The 19,044-nt window shown below is 41.1% G+C and overlaps 1 protein-coding gene across 2 annotated transcripts; it reads right to left on the reverse strand.

Annotated features, from left to right (window-relative positions):
• Positions 1–1,428: 1,428 nt before the first annotated feature.
• atf2 (activating transcription factor 2) lies at positions 1,429–18,750 on the reverse strand. 2 transcript variants are annotated; one of them, XM_035174574.2, is made up of 12 exons: positions 18,656–18,750; positions 17,947–18,019; positions 16,986–17,082; positions 16,788–16,906; positions 16,553–16,681; positions 15,666–15,844; positions 14,821–14,935; positions 13,297–13,407; positions 10,035–10,256; positions 9,602–9,808; positions 6,534–6,639; positions 1,429–3,284 (listed from the first exon to the last, which is right to left on the reverse strand). In XM_035174574.2, the coding sequence occupies exons 2-12, from the start codon at positions 17,992–17,994 to the stop codon at positions 3,079–3,081; spliced, it is 1,539 nt and encodes a 512-aa protein (XP_035030465.1). In that variant the 5' UTR covers positions 17,995–18,019; positions 18,656–18,750; the 3' UTR covers positions 1,429–3,078. The 2 variants fall into 2 exon arrangements, with proteins under 2 accessions (XP_035030465.1, XP_035030464.1); XM_035174573.2 differs by having other exon boundaries at positions 10,035–10,259.
• Positions 18,751–19,044: the final 294 nt, after the last annotated feature.

The raw sequence follows: 19,044 nt of genomic DNA on the forward strand, positions 1-19,044 counted from the left end.
TCCACGTGTTTAATTAAAATTATCTGCTAATTGATGCTGTATTGCCATAAATAACAGATGCATTAAGTCAGGGAGCTTCCAGGTGAACTGTAGGTTGGGATGTATCGCCACCTGCTGGAAATTCAATACTGGTGCTATTCGATCATGTGGAGAAATGCTCTGTGTCGTGTTTGCGGAGTCCCTGTAGACAATGTATTGTGAGTCTGTTTACAACAACAACAACAACAACAACAACAACCACAAGTGAATTCCGTGTTTGATATGAGACATAAAAGGAAAAAACCCACGATTGAAAAGATACACAAAGCAATATAAAGACAAAAAATATTTATTTAAAGAGTTTAAAGAGAATTAGATTCAAGATCAAATGAGCGACAATTTCATAAAACAGAAGAAAACGAATAATATAAATCGATGTTACCATTAAAAAACCAGTGTAGGACGTGAATACATAATTACAAATTTAATTTTAACAAGACATTGGCAAATTAAGTCTTGTTATAAAAGAACTGAAATGTAATTAATCATCTTTATTTATAGAGCAGACTTTAGTATCATAGTAGTGGCTCAGTACTTGGCTGTATCTGTATCTATAACAGTAAATCATATTTCTTACATAATTCATCATATCAATAAAGTAATTCAGTATAAGGTAGATTTACATGAAAATTGTCAAGTAAAACACTTGTTCGTCACAGTTAAGGTGTAGCACCTGAGTAAATGTACATAGATCTCCTTACTACCAGTGTTGGAAAGTAACTAAATACTCAAGTATTAAACAAGTATGAGTTACTATGTACTTCCACTCCAATGTATTTCTGAGGCAATATTGTACAAATTCACTGCATGTATTTATTTTACCAGTTATATGTATGTTGTTTCCAAATAAAACTTTAATTAACAAAATATTTGATCAATAAATATAAAATATTCAGTAGTAGATAAAGAAGTTAAGAGTATTTTCAAAGTCAAAGATCTGAGTATTGTAATAAAGCCAAAACCAAGAGAATAATGTGTGTAACCCCTGGGATCATTTACATGAGTTAAATGAAGTGGTTGTAAAATGTGCAGGAAAGTTTTAGAAATGTACAAGTACAATAAGAGTCATTAGCTCCAGTTGTGTGACTGTACTCACTGATACTTTCATCAAATCTTCCACAAGGTGGCAGAATACACCACAAGAAAATATTTGTGTTCACCAGCAACATGTTTGGCCTCAGTTATCTCAGTCCACATTGGATTCATGCGAGTTTCAGAACTACAGTGAAAACATGTGGTGTAGACTTATCCATTACTGACATTAACATCTATTTAAACAAATGTTATATCATAAAACTGTTTTTTTACTTAAAAAATTTACATATTTCATTAAATCTATAGTTAAGAGATATAAAATCCACCTGGAGAATTAAATGCAGACAAACTGGATTTTAAAGAGATATTAAAAGGTTTATTACAACAACTTATCAATTCAAATTTTTTACAGAACTTTCACAAGTTACAAGAACACTTTCAACACAGTATCACACCCCGTTTTAGAAGTTAAGCCAAGGTCAATAAATAAAAAACAAAAACCTAAAGCTTTCATAAACTTTGAGCTGCAGCTCAAGTTGAAACAACTTGTTTAAAGATATTTTATCTGACGGAGACATTATCGAACAAACAGTTAAATTCTCGTAGAGAATTGTTATCTCATGCAGATATCACACGACAGTAGATTTAAATGAAAAAACAGACTTTATGAAAACAAGGTGTTAGCTTGTTGTGAAACTACACAGTAGTAAGTCCGTACAGACTAAGAGAAAAGGCAAATTGACTTCACGGTGTAATTTGCTTCGTACGATTATTTCAATGATGAAACGTTCACGATTCTTACAAAGCAGTAGTAGTTTTACTCTAATATAAATGATGTGACTCCAGTTCACATCTGAACGCTTTCATTTATAATAATAATTTAATAAGTCAGGAGGTCTATCCTAAAGTTCAGTACCTTTTAACCGCTAACAGAGTTATTGTGCTAAAACAGAACTACTGAATCTACCCTATTTAAAAAAGACAAAAGTACACAACACCTTGAAAGATCATGTACAATGTGTCAGTGATGTTATTTACAATGTTTTCTAAAAACGTTGTTGCGATCATGAAAACAGCAAAGACATTATATAAAAGCAGGACATCTCCTCTACTCTGCGATTATCTATATGAGACCTTTGATCTGAGAGGACGGCACCCGAGTGGAACTGCATTAAAAAAGGTACAGAAGTCGTTACAAAAACATTAATGGCACTGAATGAACTCAACATCACCATGATTGAGCAATGGAAAAGTACTGCAATCCTACAATCACTGCTTCAGGAACAATCAGACTACAGGTGGAATGTCAATGAAAGAACAAACATTAGCAGCTCACCCGGAGACTCTTTTACAAACAGAGGTGAGCTCCAACATTCAAACTGTACAACGCCACAACAGATGATCTCACGAAAACAACAAGATCGGATTCGTCCATTTACATCTGTGTAACGAGGCAGCGTTTAAATCTACCTTTAAAAAGCTGCCTGTACCTAAAACAACGTAAACCCTTAATTCTCTCTAAATGTGCAAAATGGAAAAAGCTAATTATAAAAAAAGTGACTGTTGTCTACGATATCATAAAGATAGTGCTTATAAAAGACATGAAAACAAACAAGCAAACTTATTATAAATGAGCCACCACACACTTTGGTAAAGACTCTAACCATCAACTGATCGACTGCTTCAGGACAATCAAATAAAAAATAAATATAGGATTAATAATTAATGAATAACTCGCACAAATACAAAAACATTTCTGATCCATGTGTTTTACATCTTACACCTAAAGTGCCTGAACTTTCGTCTTCATCAACCAGAGAAAACATTGCATTTTCAAGAAGCATCGCCTATGGAGGACAAAACGGACCAAACATGAAACAAACCGATCGAGAATAAATTAGAAAACAGAAGTGAAGCGGAGAGAGAATCGTTTTGCTCCGTCGGCCGGAGACAGAAGAGGCGGCGGCGCTCCGGTGACGACGCTCGGACGCAGTTTTTGGACAATCAGCTCCCTGATGGCTGAGACTGGGTGGTCTCCTCTGTGCTCTGGTTCGACGTGATGGTGCCGGCGCTGGACGGGGCGGAGACGGCCGGGGTCGTGGAGGAGGAGCTGACCCCGTTGGAGGTGCTGACGGAGCTGTGCTGGATGGCCTCATTCTGGGGGCTGCCGGGGACGGACATCTCCTCGCAGCTCTCGTCTTTGTCAGAAACTGTTAAAATAAAAAAACTGAAATTCAGCAACTAAATCACGACAGTGTCTGGATTTTCTTTCCCCGCTGTTTTTAATTAACGGCGTTTACCTGATATGATCCAGAACGGCTCTGGAAAGTGCCGTCATGTCGGCCTAATCACATGTAAAAGAGCTATTTGCGTGTGGTGTACACAAAGCGTTCCATTAATCCCCATAATGCTACTTGTGCACCCCTTCCTTTAATTAAAGCTCCAATGTCAATTTAAACCCACATCATAAGGGTGCGTTACATTCGGGGGCATGTGGCAGTGTTTCCCATCCCTAACTGCGCTCTCATTTGTTTTTTGTTACCTTGCCAACTACTGCAGCGACAGATGATTACAGCACCTGATTTTAATGATGCTCACACTGGAGAGTCGGGAAGACTTGGAGTTGAAATGCCACCAGCTGTTCGGCAGTTGCATTGAATTAATTGGATCCGGATGGAAAAAAGAAAAGAAAAAAAAGGAAAAAGAAAAAGGAGAGATTCTCCTCTCATGCTCTGTTTCATAAAGGAATAAGGAGCACTATGATAATTAATATTGCTAATGATAGGAAGTCACTTGGTGTGGCACTTTGTAATTAATGACTGGGACTCGTATTTGAGTTTGTAAAATACCGATTCGGTAACAAGAAGAAGCAATTAAAGAACGGTACGCACGTCTTTACATTAGAAGCTTCACGTGCACTCCCCACTGCACTTTGACTGTGTGATTTAGTGCAAGTGAATGTCAAAGCGCTTTAAACTACCACGCTGCTTTACAACCCAGAAGGTCAACCTCAGAATAAATCAGCTCGGTGGTTTTGTTCCATGTTCAAGTGAGCATTATCACTCCTAACGACATTAAGGGCTGGCCGGTGATAACACTCAGAGACCCTGGTTCCCCGGGCAGACGGAGCGTCTCTCTGCTCCCCTGATTCCTGAAGTGGGCACCGCGGAAAAGCAGATGGACGGCTCGGCGTGCCAACTCAAAGCATGTCCTGGCTTGTTTGCGGGGCAGTCTGGGTAATTTCCTCCCACCTGCCAGGGCTACGCCTGGTCAGGACGATGAAGGGTATTACCGGGTCTGGAGGCCAGTGTGGCCTTATGGGATGTGTAACTCTCAGGAAAAGTGAGAGCTTGATGAGGCCTTTATATGAGTGAGAGCCATGGATCAGTCACAGTTAAATAATGTGTTTGACTAATTAGAGAGACCGATTATTTCAGGGATTCCCAGCCAGGGGGCGCTTGTGGCCCAGGAGGGCACTTATACAGTTGACAGGGGGAAAGAGTGTGGAGTAGTTCCAGTCATTATTTGATCTACTATCAAATATATCTGGGGCAGAACTCATAAGGAGGCTTGAGTCCTCCTGCAGCAGCGGTGGGCTCTGTTCCGACCAGGTCCCCATATGTACTAATGTTCTTCTGTAATTAAAGGCAAAGTTTAATTAAAATTTAAATTAAATTTAAAATTAAAGTAGAAAAAAAATGATACAAGCAAAATCAGTGTAGTAACAGTGGTGAACCATTGCCTCCCATTCACATCTGTGCGAGTGAGGAGGCTTCCTGTGGTGAGGCCAATAGCTGCGTGGCTTCTCGTGGAGTTTGATACACAAAGTGTTGCCATTTCAAAGCTGATCAAACTGACCACTACTATAATGTCTAGTTTTGCATAATCAATAGAGTTTGACAAGAATGGCTCTCGGTAGAATGCTCAACACCGCCAAGGCCCCTTATGAAAACACATTTGAATTCGCTAGAGACTGATTTATATTTGGTTTTGCACCACATTGCACATACCAGTCACCTACACATACCTGATTTTCTCATCAAGAGCCATGAGAAATCCACCAAAAATATAATATAAATATAATGTCCTTGGTGGAGGTAATGAATCGTAACACTCCATAACGTGTTGGGATTGCAAAGCTGATCAAACTGACTTAAACATCGACAGTTAAATTGTAACGTGAATACTGTAAAATCTATTTTTGCATAATGAATAGTGTTAAATAACATGCAGTTAAAAATCTATTGCAAGAAGCACATTTGAAACATAATGGATGTCGATCAGGGGGTATTTGATCTCATTTGATTTGACTGTGGTTGACCTCAGAGAAAACAGGTTCAGAACTTCTTTTTTTTTAGTCACATTAGTCGGCTTTCCTTCTTTGCCCGTCTTTCCCACCTGTCATCGTGAACCAGACTGATGAACTGGCCGATTTTCGACGAGGTTCTTAAATATTTTCCAAACTGCATAAAAAAGTGCTCCAAATATCATCCTTCACAAAAGGTCTAGAAACACGTCCTCCGCAGAAACACGTGCGAACGATGACCCAATTCATCTGCACTTCCTGCTAAAAAACAATCCCGACGACACGTAATGGGACCCTGGCTCCGACGGACCACTCCAGCCTGGAAACCATCAGTCCCATAATGCGCGTGACGTGTGTCAGTGCAATGGTTAGCAATAAGGGATGCATAATGAACAGCCTAGCTTGGTGGACGTCCTCCCGAGGACGCTCCGCAGTCCTGTCGAGCTCGCTGCTTTAATGGACTTATTTCAGAGGCAATCATTGTCAATACAAGTCAGCGGAGGTGTTTAGAGCACGAGCGGGGAAAGTGGCTCTAGGCACGCTGGCTCTCGCCGCGTACGGGCTCATCTGTGAGGGAAGGTGAGTTATGAGCAGAGGATCGGGTTGACAGAACCACGGTGTCGCGAAACGAAGAAATATAGGTGATATAATTCTAAATGAGGGCACGTACAGTACAGGCGGACAATAGGAATTTAAATAAAGAGGCAGTAATGGGCAGAAACCTCTCGTATATTCAAGTATTCATAAAGACGATGGTGGTGTGTGAGCTGAACACGTTTAACATTATATTTTTAATACCATATTAAATAAAGACATTCATTTTCATCCACAGTGGATATTTAGCTTGATCTGACAAATGGTTATTTTGGTGTCAAATGAACAAACAATTACTTTCTTGCAGTTACCACCTGTGGCCTCGTGAAATATCTCTGTCGCTGCCTCCAGTCAGAATTTGTCTAAAACAACACAGCCTATAAATATCTGAACTTTTTCAAACTTTTTTCTTTCAAAAAAAAAAAAGGGGGATTTAATACGACAATAGCTCTTTCCACTGGGCCATAAGTAAGACGTGTCCTTCTAGTGGTTAGCTGGAGCTCATTTCAGGAGCATTTCACTGGAAGCCTCGGGCTGAGAATAATGGAGCATTACTCACTGTGATAGCCAGATTTCTTCTGCATGGCGGTTACAGGGCAATCTTTATGAGCCAGGAGAAGCTGCTTCAGCTGAGCCACTTCGTTTCTCAGCAGGGTGACTTCATTCTGTGGGAGAGAGGAGACACACAGCAGCTCTAAATAAAACGGTCACTACAGCATGTCGGATGAAGACGTGAAGACAAACAGATGATGTGAGCTCATAGTTCAAACAGTCAGATTTCAGCTCCTTTTTGTGGGAATCAAAATATGACTTTTAACCTTTTGTCCTGTAATAACAAGGTTTTAACCTTTTGTTTGAGGTAGAGTTGGACCTGTACTTGATATTGATCTTTGGCAGTTACCAATATCCAATCCCAATATATCAGTTGATACATCTACTAATTATATACAGTACACAAACTGGTTAGTAAACGTGTTGACCAAAACTGTGACAAAGACAAAGTTTTTACGGAGTGGAATATTTAACAAACAATGTGTCAGTGCCCTCTGGTGGACAAACTATGCTACAAAGTCACTATTTTAAGTTCGCACACACCGCACACATGCTCTCGCCTGTGCAGGGTGCTTACGGTAGCGGACATTTATGCTAAAAACATGGCACGATTGTGACGCCGTAAATGACGACGTTTTGAGTTGAATTTGAACACTTGGAGCATTATGGAGGCATTTTATGTTTTTCTTTGTTCGAAAACGTGGTCGCCATTTACTTCAATTGCATTGGATTTGGCTGCAACGCTGTTTACCCCTGAAACTCCAAAACTGTTTTGTGGACTCAAACACTTCACCCACCACCTCCATCAGTATAGTGGTGAGTAGATAATGAGTGAATTTTCATGTTTTGTGAAATCACATTAACCTTGACCTTTGAACACGGAAATTGAATCAGTTCATCCGGCAAAAAGATTTAAGAAATTCCCGCTCACCATTCCCAAGATATCTCATTTACAAAATAGGACATACAGACAACTTGAAAACATAATGCCTCCGGCTCTGGCTGTAGCCAGTGTGGAGGCATAATTAATTTAAAAACCCTTCATAGTGTGTATACTGTAAATCCTTAGTACAGTAAATAGCAAATCACAGCGTGAATGTAGCTCTGTGTCGTCCATAGATGAATCGCTGTATGTTTTAACTAATGCAAGTTATTAATGGGATCACAGGGTGAAATACTTGAGACCTTTGTACAGTTAGAACACATGACCACTTCATTACTGCACATTAAACTTGTATTTAGTCCCACAAGGAAGAGCAAACACAGGGAGGCAACAGCACAGTGAATGAATTCAGAATAAAGTATGATGTACTTCTTCATTTATGTTTTTCCTACACAATAATTATGGGCCTTCACTGCCGACCGACCGAGCACATTTGTCAGAGCTGAGCTGTTCGGATTGTCACTGCAACTTTGTAGATGCTGCAGAGATTTACACAGTCGTGTCGTTACGGCTCCCTGGGGAACAGAGGATTTCTGCATGTCGTAAAAACGGAGCCACATTACGCTGAAGGTGACTTTAACTGGATTTAGAGCGGCCAGGGGCCCGCGGAACACCCAATGGCAGATTTAAGCTCCTTCGCTCCTCCTTTAAAGGACTATGGGCAGCTTAACCTATTAGTCTAAAAGCAGCCAATTCATTTGATTCCATCTGCTTAGTCTTGCTGATGTTGGCAGCGCTGAGTTATTGTAAGGCAGATTTAAAACACAGCTGGAAGAAGCGTATGGACCACATGAAGCCAACGCCATATTCACAGTGCTTTTGCCATGACTGCTGCCATTTACAGCCAATATAAACACAGGCGTTCCTTCCAACTCCCTGTGCAACTAACCCGAGAGAAGCCCACACAATAGACTCGTACACAAAATCTTGTTTCAGTGGTTGAACGTGAAAAAAAGAGGACATTCTGCTTTACAGCTTAGCCGTGAAAATAGTGTTTGGTTGACTTACAAAAGCATCAACAATATCATCTAACCGAAAGATGAAGTCAAAAACCGTGACAATAACATTGCCGTCAACGCTCCAGCTACAGTCACATCAAACTGACGTTGACAGAGAATGTAAATCCTGGCTATGTTGGACTTTTGAGAGTTTCACTTGTTTCTAACTTTCTGAATTAATCAAAATTGAGCAAATGGGCCTCGGGTAACGCTGGGAGCCCTGTGAGCTGCCTGGTCTGACACCTCATTAAAAAGCCAGTTAAGGATGATGTTAAAATAATTGTGCATCATTAGAGGCAGTTTCACTGATCAGCTGGGCCGTGTCAGCGTGTTCCTTTTTTACAAAAACGGCACTGCTGATTAATGCCTTCATATAAAGCAGCCCTTTTATTCTCCGCCACATGTTGTTCTCTTCTTTGTAGTTAACAGCGATGATCTTACTGTTTAAAGCCCCATTCACTCACCCATCCTTCCTCTTTCTTCTACCTATATTTATGTAAATCCTCAGCTGGTGCACCCATGACAAGTGGTGATAACTTGTTTTGTGAACCAGATATTGACACAAACGGCATTTTTTCCCTGTGCCGTCTGTCCCCTCCTCCACCTTCCACATCTTACTCTGCTTTCATAGAAAAATGAGACAGTGAGCAAATAAACACCACATCTCATTTAATTGTCTGGAACACCGATGTGCTGCACCCCCGGCTCACACTTATCAACAGAGACAGCAGATACATGAACTGTTTCGAACTTGTCAGCATCAGATCCTAATTGCTTCCAGCGAAATGAAGGTTCAAAAAGACACCTTTCCCTAGGAGATTTTTGAGGCCATTCGGTAAACTGCTGAGACAGAAGCGAAGACACGCTTGTGTGCAGCTGACATCTGGAGGATACATCTTTATTGACAGGGACATATCGATGTAAAGGGCTCACATACTGCTGCTGTCACATGACAGCTCTTCTTAATCGGCTTTAATGACTTCATCACCACAGAAGGGAAAAGTCTGTGTACACATGCTTGTGCCGGCAGCAGATGATGATAAACAGACGTGGGTGTGCGTACATAGAGAAAGTGACACTTTCTGAGCAGCTGTGTTTACATGCAGCGAGTGAGGGTCAGAAGTAAAAAAGCACCTGTAGTTGTCCGTTCACGGAGTTCATGTCATCTGCTTTCCTCTCCAGAGACTGGACCCACACCTTCCTCTTCTGCCTACAGCGAGAAGCTGCAGCCCTGTTACGCTCCAGGAACTTGCGCCGCTTCTCGTCAGGGTTTTCGCTTGTGGCTCTGCGCCGCCGCCCCCCTGTGATCGGAGGGTTTTGCGCAGGGGGAACCGGGGAAGCCTGCACAAAAACAGGAATATTCACACAGAAGAGCTACGATCAAAACAAAATAAAAAAAACACCACATCTGTTGTAGGCTCTAATGCAGTCAGTATTATGTTATTCTGCATGTACACTAATCCACAAATAAAGACACAAATAAAGTCCTCTCTTCTCTGGGACACTGACGCAACACTGTCATAAGAAGAGACTAATCCATGTGTACTGTAGTGTTGTGAACACTTACAGGTGTCTCTGTGGTGGAGGTGGCCGGCTGCTGAAGAGAAGGAGGGGAGGGTTCCTCGAGAGTGGGCTGGTGGGGAACGGGAGTTAGGACCACGGCTGTGGTTGGGGCTGGAGCTGGAGTCGGAGCTGGAGGAGCAGCAGTGTGGGTCACAGCGCTGCTCTGGACTTCACCACCATCTCCATTGGTTACCTGAGGAAGATGCTGGCTCAATGTGGCGTTCAGCTTCTTGGAAGAGAATTCAAGCACAGGGGAAACAAACGTTAAACTGTTCCTGCAAAGAAATAGTTCATACAAGAAAAACACTTCAGTCAACTATGTGAGTAGAGTAAATATGAGGACCATTTTTGTTGTTTTATCGTTCAATATATTTTTTAAACATTAGACTATACAAGGTAAGACTTTTGAAGTTGAATATCAAATGGTATTTTCAAGGCACTGTAGTCTTGCAGAAACCGTGACAGTTTATAAATAATTTCTTGTAACATATAAAAAAAAAAACTTTGTTAATCCTAGAAGACAATTATATTACCCGTCTATTTTATTATTACATTGCTATTGTTTTAAAGCTTTTAATGATTTTAGTATTATTTTATTCCCTGATCTTATTTGCCCAAGTCCTGTCATGTTTTAATCGCGTTTCCATTTCCATTTCCCTCAGAGAAATAAATCCACAGGATGCGATTATAGCACAGATCTCCTGAGCGGTCCTCTGCAAGATATTCAACTGTCAAGCGAGACCAACGGAAAACTAAAGTGTACATTTGAGAATTCAGACCTGAGCCACTGAATGATAAAAAAGTGTGGGATTAATCTGAGGAAAAAACATGAAGTAAAAGAAGTGCTTAGTGTCTTTTTACAGGTGCTGTGAAGAGCATGAAATGAAACGCATGAAATTTAAAAACATTTCTCAAATGCTTAAAATAAATGCGCTCGAAGATGTTAAGGGACGAAGTTCCAAAAGACGAATAACACCACCAGACCGAGTCTTTAGCACTTTGTGAACCAACTTCAATGAAACTACTGAGCTCAAAGTAGTGAAAAAGAAGAGAGATCTATCACTGTTGACTATATTAACAAGGACGGTTTTAAGAATATATAAAATATCCTCCTTCTACAACTACGTTGGGATTCCCCTCAAAATTAAAGTTATAAAATAAGATTCCACAATAAAAAAACTAAATGAAATAAGTCGAGAAAGAAAGTAATCCAAGAGGAAGTAGAAAGTTAAAAAATCAACAAGGTGTCTAATGCAAACATGTGTCACACTCAAAAGGTGAGGGGTGTCCATGATACATAACATGAGCCAAACTATCAAAAACCTTTTCTTTTTCTCAACATTGAGTGAATGTGACACACACATACACAGAAACTGTTTCTCTGCAGATTGGTCTCCATGATTCACAGGCCAATTCCTCCAGCATCAAGCACTGAGCAAACAAGGTGAAAGTGAATGAGCCTTTCGAAGCAATAACAAAGTGAGAGGGAATACATTTACATGAGAAAACAGAGGAGCACATTATTCTAACAACTACCTTTGCCAGAGCAATCTATCTACCAAATTAGTTTATAGTGTAATACCCTTCCAGAAGCTCTTCTGGCAGAAACAAGATATTATTCTCTTGGAATGGCCCATAGAACGAGAGAAAAGCCAGTCAGATTCATATTTCATCTCTGCCATGGAAACCTCATCAGTGTAATAACCCTCCATCTCATGGGTGTTATTCAACCATCTGCTACTATATTACTTATCTTTATTTTGCAACTAATTAACAGCATAATCTTCTAAATTCAGCAAGTTAATTATCATTATTGTGGTCTTTGCAGCATCATCAGTCCTTGTAAAGTGCCGTCTCCACGCCCCCTGAGAGCCAGGTGGGGGCGGGGGAGCGGGCAGGTTGAGCGGGGGCCTGTTTTCTTGACGCGGGCTCATTAGGTGTTTGCTGATGAGCTCAGTGCGGTGGGAGGTGCTGGGAGTAAGAGGGGGTGCAGGTCAGGCAGGATTCTGCTGAACAAAAGGTTCCATGCAGGGTGAGGCCGACTTAATGTGCCTCGCTGAGCGTGTGCCAGGATGCCCCCAGCTGGCGTTCGCTGGTAGCCCCCCTCCAGTTGGCCCCGATGACGGCGTGCTGAGCACAACGCTGTCTCCACGTTTGTCTTCTCCGTTACCCCATGATCCTCGACAACCCCCACCTCCCACTCCCTTCCCTCCTTCTTGCCAGTCAGAATCAATCCTTCCCTCCCAACACACACACACACACACACACACACACACACACACACACACACACACACACACACACACACACACACACACACACACACACACACACACACACACACACACACACACACACACACACACACACACACACACACACACACACACACCTCATCTCCATGGTTTATCTGTTAATTTCCACAGACAGACCATGCTGGGAACGCTTACAGGTTCTGTGATCCGTGTTTCATCACATTGCCACTGATCTACCTCACAACACTTCATATCCCCGCCCTTCAACTACCATGTTTTATGTAGGAGGACTTCAAGAGCTTACAGGACTGCTGTGACGTCTTCTCCCCAATAGTTCTTGTATTTCAGTTTTTAACAGCTGACGTATTATAAATCAATACTTTCGTTTATAATTAATACGTAATTATTTTCTTAATCATTTAATAATTGTGTCATCAAGAAATGCCTCAGAGTCGCGCAACGCATTCACATGTGTTGTTGGGTCACATATGCCTGAAGATATTCAGTTTATTATCATGCACGACAAAGATGAGAGGTAACTCTCACACTTGGTTTTACTGATGTTGTTTTTAATATTTCAATTATTGTAAATTTTTGGCCTAACACTGTTTTTATTCTTGTTTGGAGAAGCACTTTAACCTGAATCTTCTCATTTAAATTGTGAAAAAAATGTATGTATAGGCCATTATTTTCTAAATTACAATTATTATTATTATTTGTGAAGCTGTGACCACAAGATGTCTGGCTTTTATGCTAAATAAACCAAAACAAAGATTTGATTATTGAAACCTTTACTGTTATGAAAGGGGGGTGGTAACTAAAAATCTAACATACTGCTTACACACTGCTTACCCAAGCTTCCTCTAGCGCCCTCATCAGGTCAAAGACGGCAACTATGTCTTTGTAGTCGAGCTCTCTCATTACTTTGGTTGTTATTATCGCTCTCAGAAGGGAAATAACAGACTCCAACACAGAAATAATATTTGATGTAAAGGAAGAGATAATAAATACCAGCTTTGCTTCTGATTGGGCGGGCTGAGGCTGTGGCTGTGGTTGTGCCTGTGGCGAGGGAGGTCCTGGGATCCCGGGGACGTTAGGCACTATGGTGACAGGTCTGACAAGCTGACGGCAGAGACACAGACACAGATCAGCACAGAGAAAATTAGTCTACGGCAGTAAAAAAGGCAGGCGGCACAACACAAACACACACACACAGCCGCGGCAGGCTCTCATAGTTTCCTCATATCTCAGCCTCATTAGGTCGGATGGCCTGTTATTTTGTGGAGGCAGCGCCACTTGGAGATGCAGTGTGCACGCTAATGAACCTCCGCCTGTCTGCGAGAGAGCATATGGACGGGGAAACTGAAGAGAGGATGGAGAGACACGAGTCGTAAGGGCAGAGCCAGGCTCCCCTCACAGTAAGACAATAAGAGAGAGGGAGGTGGGGAGCGCTGGAGAGGGAGAGAACGAAGAAGGGGGGAGGAGATGATCGAGGGGAAAGGGAGGCCCACTGGTGGCTCATGTTCGCCATTTACTTTTGCACTGCTTTGCTTGTCAACAGCTTTCTCAATCCCCACAGACTGAGAAGATATAGGTTCTTTCCCCGCTGTGCCGCTATCAGGAGATAATCATGTGTTGCTCAGTGTTCCACACAGATAATCAGGACTACAGTGTACAACAAGACACGCTTCCACATGAGGGAGTTCAAAAAAACACCAGCAGGACTTTCATTTACAATATGTTTCCGATATGAGACGCTGTCATGGCTGCAGTTATGATTGGTTTGCTAAACACATTAGTAGCATCATCTATCTGCTCTGCCAGAAATTAAGAGAGCTAATTCTAATTGTACAAGGACAAATAGTAGTGAAGTATCCTGGACTGGAGCCTGCTGTGCCTCAGCCAATTCCTGTGTCTCTTGTCACAGTGACACAGTTGTACTCCAAAGTCCATTATTTCACTCAACCTCTATTGCTTCCAGTGACTGCCAAATCTGAGGTGCCAACGTTGTAAAGAGTCCCTTTGTCCAAGAAGTGCAAAAGAGATTTTTAATATTACGCCTGCAGCTTAAGTTTATTTTGAATGACACATGTGGAGGACTGGAAAATTGCTGATGTTTATACTTTTCTGTGCACATCAAATTCAAAACGTGAGTCAAAAGCTGTTATTCCCATGGAAGGGATTTGTATTTTTATGTTAAATCTCCAGGATGCACAAATAAGCAAACTGGCGCCCAGTAAAGCGTGTTATTTGACACAGTCCAGTGAGTTTGTTAGTCTACACAATGGACTACAGCAGTAAGATACAAAACAAATATTTAAGTTCATTAGTTTGTTCCTTTTAGTGCCTAGAAAACCAAACACTCCCCACAAGATGCATTTAGTAACTATGTTGCGATATGTTCAAAAGGTCAAGAACGCTACTAAATGGATGTTGAGGTGAGACTTTTTCAAAATTTCACAGCTGACTAAAATCCAGTTTTTAAACACATAGGAAAACACAGCATTAACACAGTATGACCAGCAGAAAACTCACAGGGATTGTAGTTGGAATATGTACACTTGAGGTTGTAATAGTCGCAGGTATAGCAACTGGCATGGTCTGGCCGTTAGGCAGCTGTAAGAGCACAGGGAAGGTGCCCGACACTGGGCTGAAGGAGAGAAGGGGGGGGGGAAAACAAAGTAAGGAAAACAGACAACTTTGTGATAAAAAACACACAAAACAGAATCTTTAAGACGAGCGTCGCTACTGATTTACAAACTTACATAAAATCATATTCAAGCAACAACTGATGGGAGTAAAATGAACCCAAAACCCAAATCAAACCAGACTTAAAGTAAATACAATTGTTGCATAAATTCATTAAAACAACATGTTTTACTGCCACAATAGATCCAATAAATAACATCAGTTCTGCTCACAAATGGACTTTGCGGAAAACTGAGATTTTCAGCAAATCATATCGGCATAAACCTTCTTTTAGATCGCAATGAATCTTTAAACTCTGATAACAGTTTTCAAATTCAATCTGTGATTTTACCACCAGAATAGTAGACAAAAGGAAAATCTTTTTTGTCATAACATAGCATAACAATTATCAGGAATATTAGGGATCAATCAAGAGCAAAAGTAACAACAATATATAATAAGTCTTATCGTGATGATTATCAGGGGAAAACGTCCGTATTTGAGCAACACTGATGTTTTTGAAAATCTGACTATTGAAGTCTGCAAATAAAAAAACAAGCACATGCTTCATGAAATATGAGCTCACCAAGACAAAACTGCACAAAAATCATTTAAAAAACGAAAAGGAAAAGGATGAATTCACTAAAAACTAAGATTCTTTAAAAAAAAAATTGACATTGCAAGTTACTTACACTATGGGTCTATTAGTGGATGGGACTTGGGTAATAACAGAGCTAGATGTTGGCGATGGGAGAGCTTGCTGTATTACAACACTAGCCTCTGAGGTTGCTAGAAGTACATTGGGGACTTGGAGGGAGGCAGGATGGACTATAGTGGATGTTGGCAGTGAGGTTGGCCGCAAAGATAAGTCCTGAAAACATCATACAACACCTTAGCTGCAGGAAGTGTTTCACCAAAACCAGATGATGATGCTGATATTTTACTTTTTCCTCAACAAACAAAATCAAATATAAAATCAAATCAACCTTATATCTCCAATTATAAATAATCTTTTGTGCAGCATTGTTAGTATTTCTTCAGTGTTTACACTAGAGATGTTCCGATACCATTTTTCCCCTCACATAACCGATTCCAATAACCAGGTTAAACCTTTTGGGGGAAAAAAATACATACATACGTCTTACATGTCCATTTTACTTATGGGACCTTCTAGCATGAAATATTGTCAAATTGTTGACATTCTAGCTCTGGAGAAAAAGTGTTTGGGGGAAAATCTGCAGTTTTATCTGGGTAAAATGAATACACTCTAAAGAAGTGGTATCAAATCAGAACATGGATTTGCGTACTTGTTGATGCCCAATGATGCATTTCCAGCAGAATCTGGGGCATTTCCGATGCTGGTATCGGTATCTGAACATCTCTAGCTTACACAACAGTGTGAGTCATAACATTATTTCAGTCAAAGTCCAATTAAAATGACCAAAACACCTATCAGAAGAATATTCATACAGGAGATCTGCTGATTCCAGAGTAAATAACTAAATCACAGAAGCAGGAGAATATCCTTCATGAACAGTCTTGGTAACTTACCCGTGTACTAGTTTATTTAAAACTTTACCTTGTCCTCACTTGTTGTGGATTCAGGGTGAGGCAGAGGGCTGTCTCGATGCGCCTCCTCCATAGGTGTGGGTGGCTCAGTTTTGTTGCGTATGATGGGCGTCGCAAGAGGTGACAAATCCAGTGGTAACTAAAGAAAAGAAGAAGAAGAAGACGTCAGTAATGGACCAAGCTAGATGGAAATTATAGAACAAACAGGTGTCAAGTCATCTGCCACCAGGTTTAATGAGAAGAACCTTTTTAATGTCATCTTCAGCCGCTTTTTTGAAGTCGTGGTCAAACGGACTTGCGAGTTCATTGAAGAGCCCGACCTCCTCGCAGTTCTTCAGAAAGCGGGTAGGTGTAGGGGTTTGATCTGCGGCAGAGGACAACCTTCAGTGCACTGGTCAAAAGTATCAGTTATACCAAACTATATTGACTTCAAGAACATTTACCAGCAATGATGACATTGTCGTTCCTCGCTGGACCAAACTTGAGGGTCATCTCATGTTTGTGTTTGTGGACAGCCAAGTGGTCTTCATTTGTAAATCTCTGCATGAGGTCAGAGAAGAAAACAGATGGGATGATTATGATGTACATGAATAAGGTCTGGGGAACAAAACAGTTTCTGTTAAAGTTTGAAAAAGTAAACATTGTGGACTATTGACAATACATGGTGAGAACAAGCAACAAGAACAGAGAAGAAAACCAGGTTATTACATCTACATAACACATTTAAATGTCTATCTGTTGATTTTAACTGTGTTGGGCAAGTTATTGAGGATTAGAAATCAGTTACTAGTTCCCTCTTTCAAAAGTAACAGTGTAAAACACAATTATTTGTTAAGGAAAGTCTGCTTCAATTAATCTTATTACACAAAGCTACATTATGTTAGTGCTGCTGAGCCTGTGACACAGAGTGGGAAAGGACAACTGTCGAATTTGAAGCTTCAACAGGTCTTCAAATTAAGGACAAAGTCAATGAAGATGCAAAATGAAATTTCAAACTGATCCTAAGACATTTACAGTTCGACAGTTGACCAAGCAACAAGGAACAAAGTCAGATAGAGAAGAGTATGCCATGCAACAAAAGGTATGTGGCTCTGTGGTATGAACTTAGCAATTAGGCCACAGGACATCCCACGTTGTGCATGATCTTAAATTAAATGTGTTTCATTCAATCATCTATTACCATGAACTCAAAGATAAACATTGTGTTTGTAAGTGCTCTAATATGAGACCTGATTGGTGTCAGCCTCTCTGTACACAACACCATGGAGCTGCCATGTGTGTCATGTGCAGGAATCTTGGGAGTCAACAAGACCTTTGACCCCACACATGTGAATCAGGTCTGTCTGCACACACAGAGAGTAATGTGAAATAGTGGCAGAGTTTGTGTTAATGGTGATAACTTACCTGTCCACAGCCAGGAGCAGTGCACTGGAAAGGTTTATCATCACTCATATTAAGGGATTCCTGTTGTGTCACCCTGGAATCAAACAGGACAAACTGGAGATAAACATCAAACCTACAGATGTGCGCTGCAGACAGAGTCACAGATGAGAACATGGAGGCTTCAGTGTGTCAAGTAAACGTTGCGGCTTGTTGTTAAAATGACATTCAGCAGATGCAGATCTGGGATCAGACAGTGTGAGAGAAGCGGAGCAGCAGCGTGGAGGTGACAGGTCGGAGGCTCTGGACAAAGCGTGTCGATGAAGGGCGGCTGCTCCGGTTGTTCACACCAGAACGAGACGCTGAGCTCCCCCTCCATTCATTCTGCTACAAACACGCGACTAAATAACAACACGCTGAACCACACGTGTTGTGTATATGTTGTAAACATGACGAGAAAACCCCGCACACATCAGCCCTGTAAGGTGTGTAAAGCAGAGGTGTGTGGGGGGGGGGCGTCTGTTCCAGCCGCTTCCATGATATAGCCCGAGCCCCCGCGTTAACATACAACCGTCGCCATGTTTGGAGCTGAATCTCTCTGCAAACACGGGACATGTCAGCGGGTTTTCCGGGGCCGTCGTGTTGTACCGGAGCTCGGGTCTCGAACAGTGACACCGACACAGTGTTTAACAGCATGTTTCCGACAAGACGCAATGTTTGTGTGGTCACTTACCCTCAGCCACTACCCTTCCAAATCCCACGACCGAGCCAAAGTATCGCGAGAACAGCTCGGGCACTTCCGTGAACGTCACACGAATGGGTTATTAGCATAGACTGTGTTTCTAGTTTGACTGTTTCACCCCTTTTTCTTTTCTCTCCTTTATATGAACGTTATATAAAATGTGTTTTTCCTTCTAATTAATAATTATCTACACGACTATATATTTAACTGCACTGCTGCCACTATTTTCTGTGTTGAGCACGTATCTGCAGTTCTTAAATTAGGCTGTTAATATAAGCCATATTCACTGTACTATATTTCAGTTGTTTTTATGCATATTTTTATACATGTTTATTTCTGTTTTGTATTTTTCAATCATACATAATTTACTACAGTTTAAC

This window comes from Hippoglossus stenolepis, chromosome 13, assembly GCF_022539355.2.
Source record: "Hippoglossus stenolepis isolate QCI-W04-F060 chromosome 13, HSTE1.2, whole genome shotgun sequence".
Taxonomy (NCBI): domain Eukaryota; kingdom Metazoa; phylum Chordata; class Actinopteri; order Pleuronectiformes; family Pleuronectidae; genus Hippoglossus; species Hippoglossus stenolepis.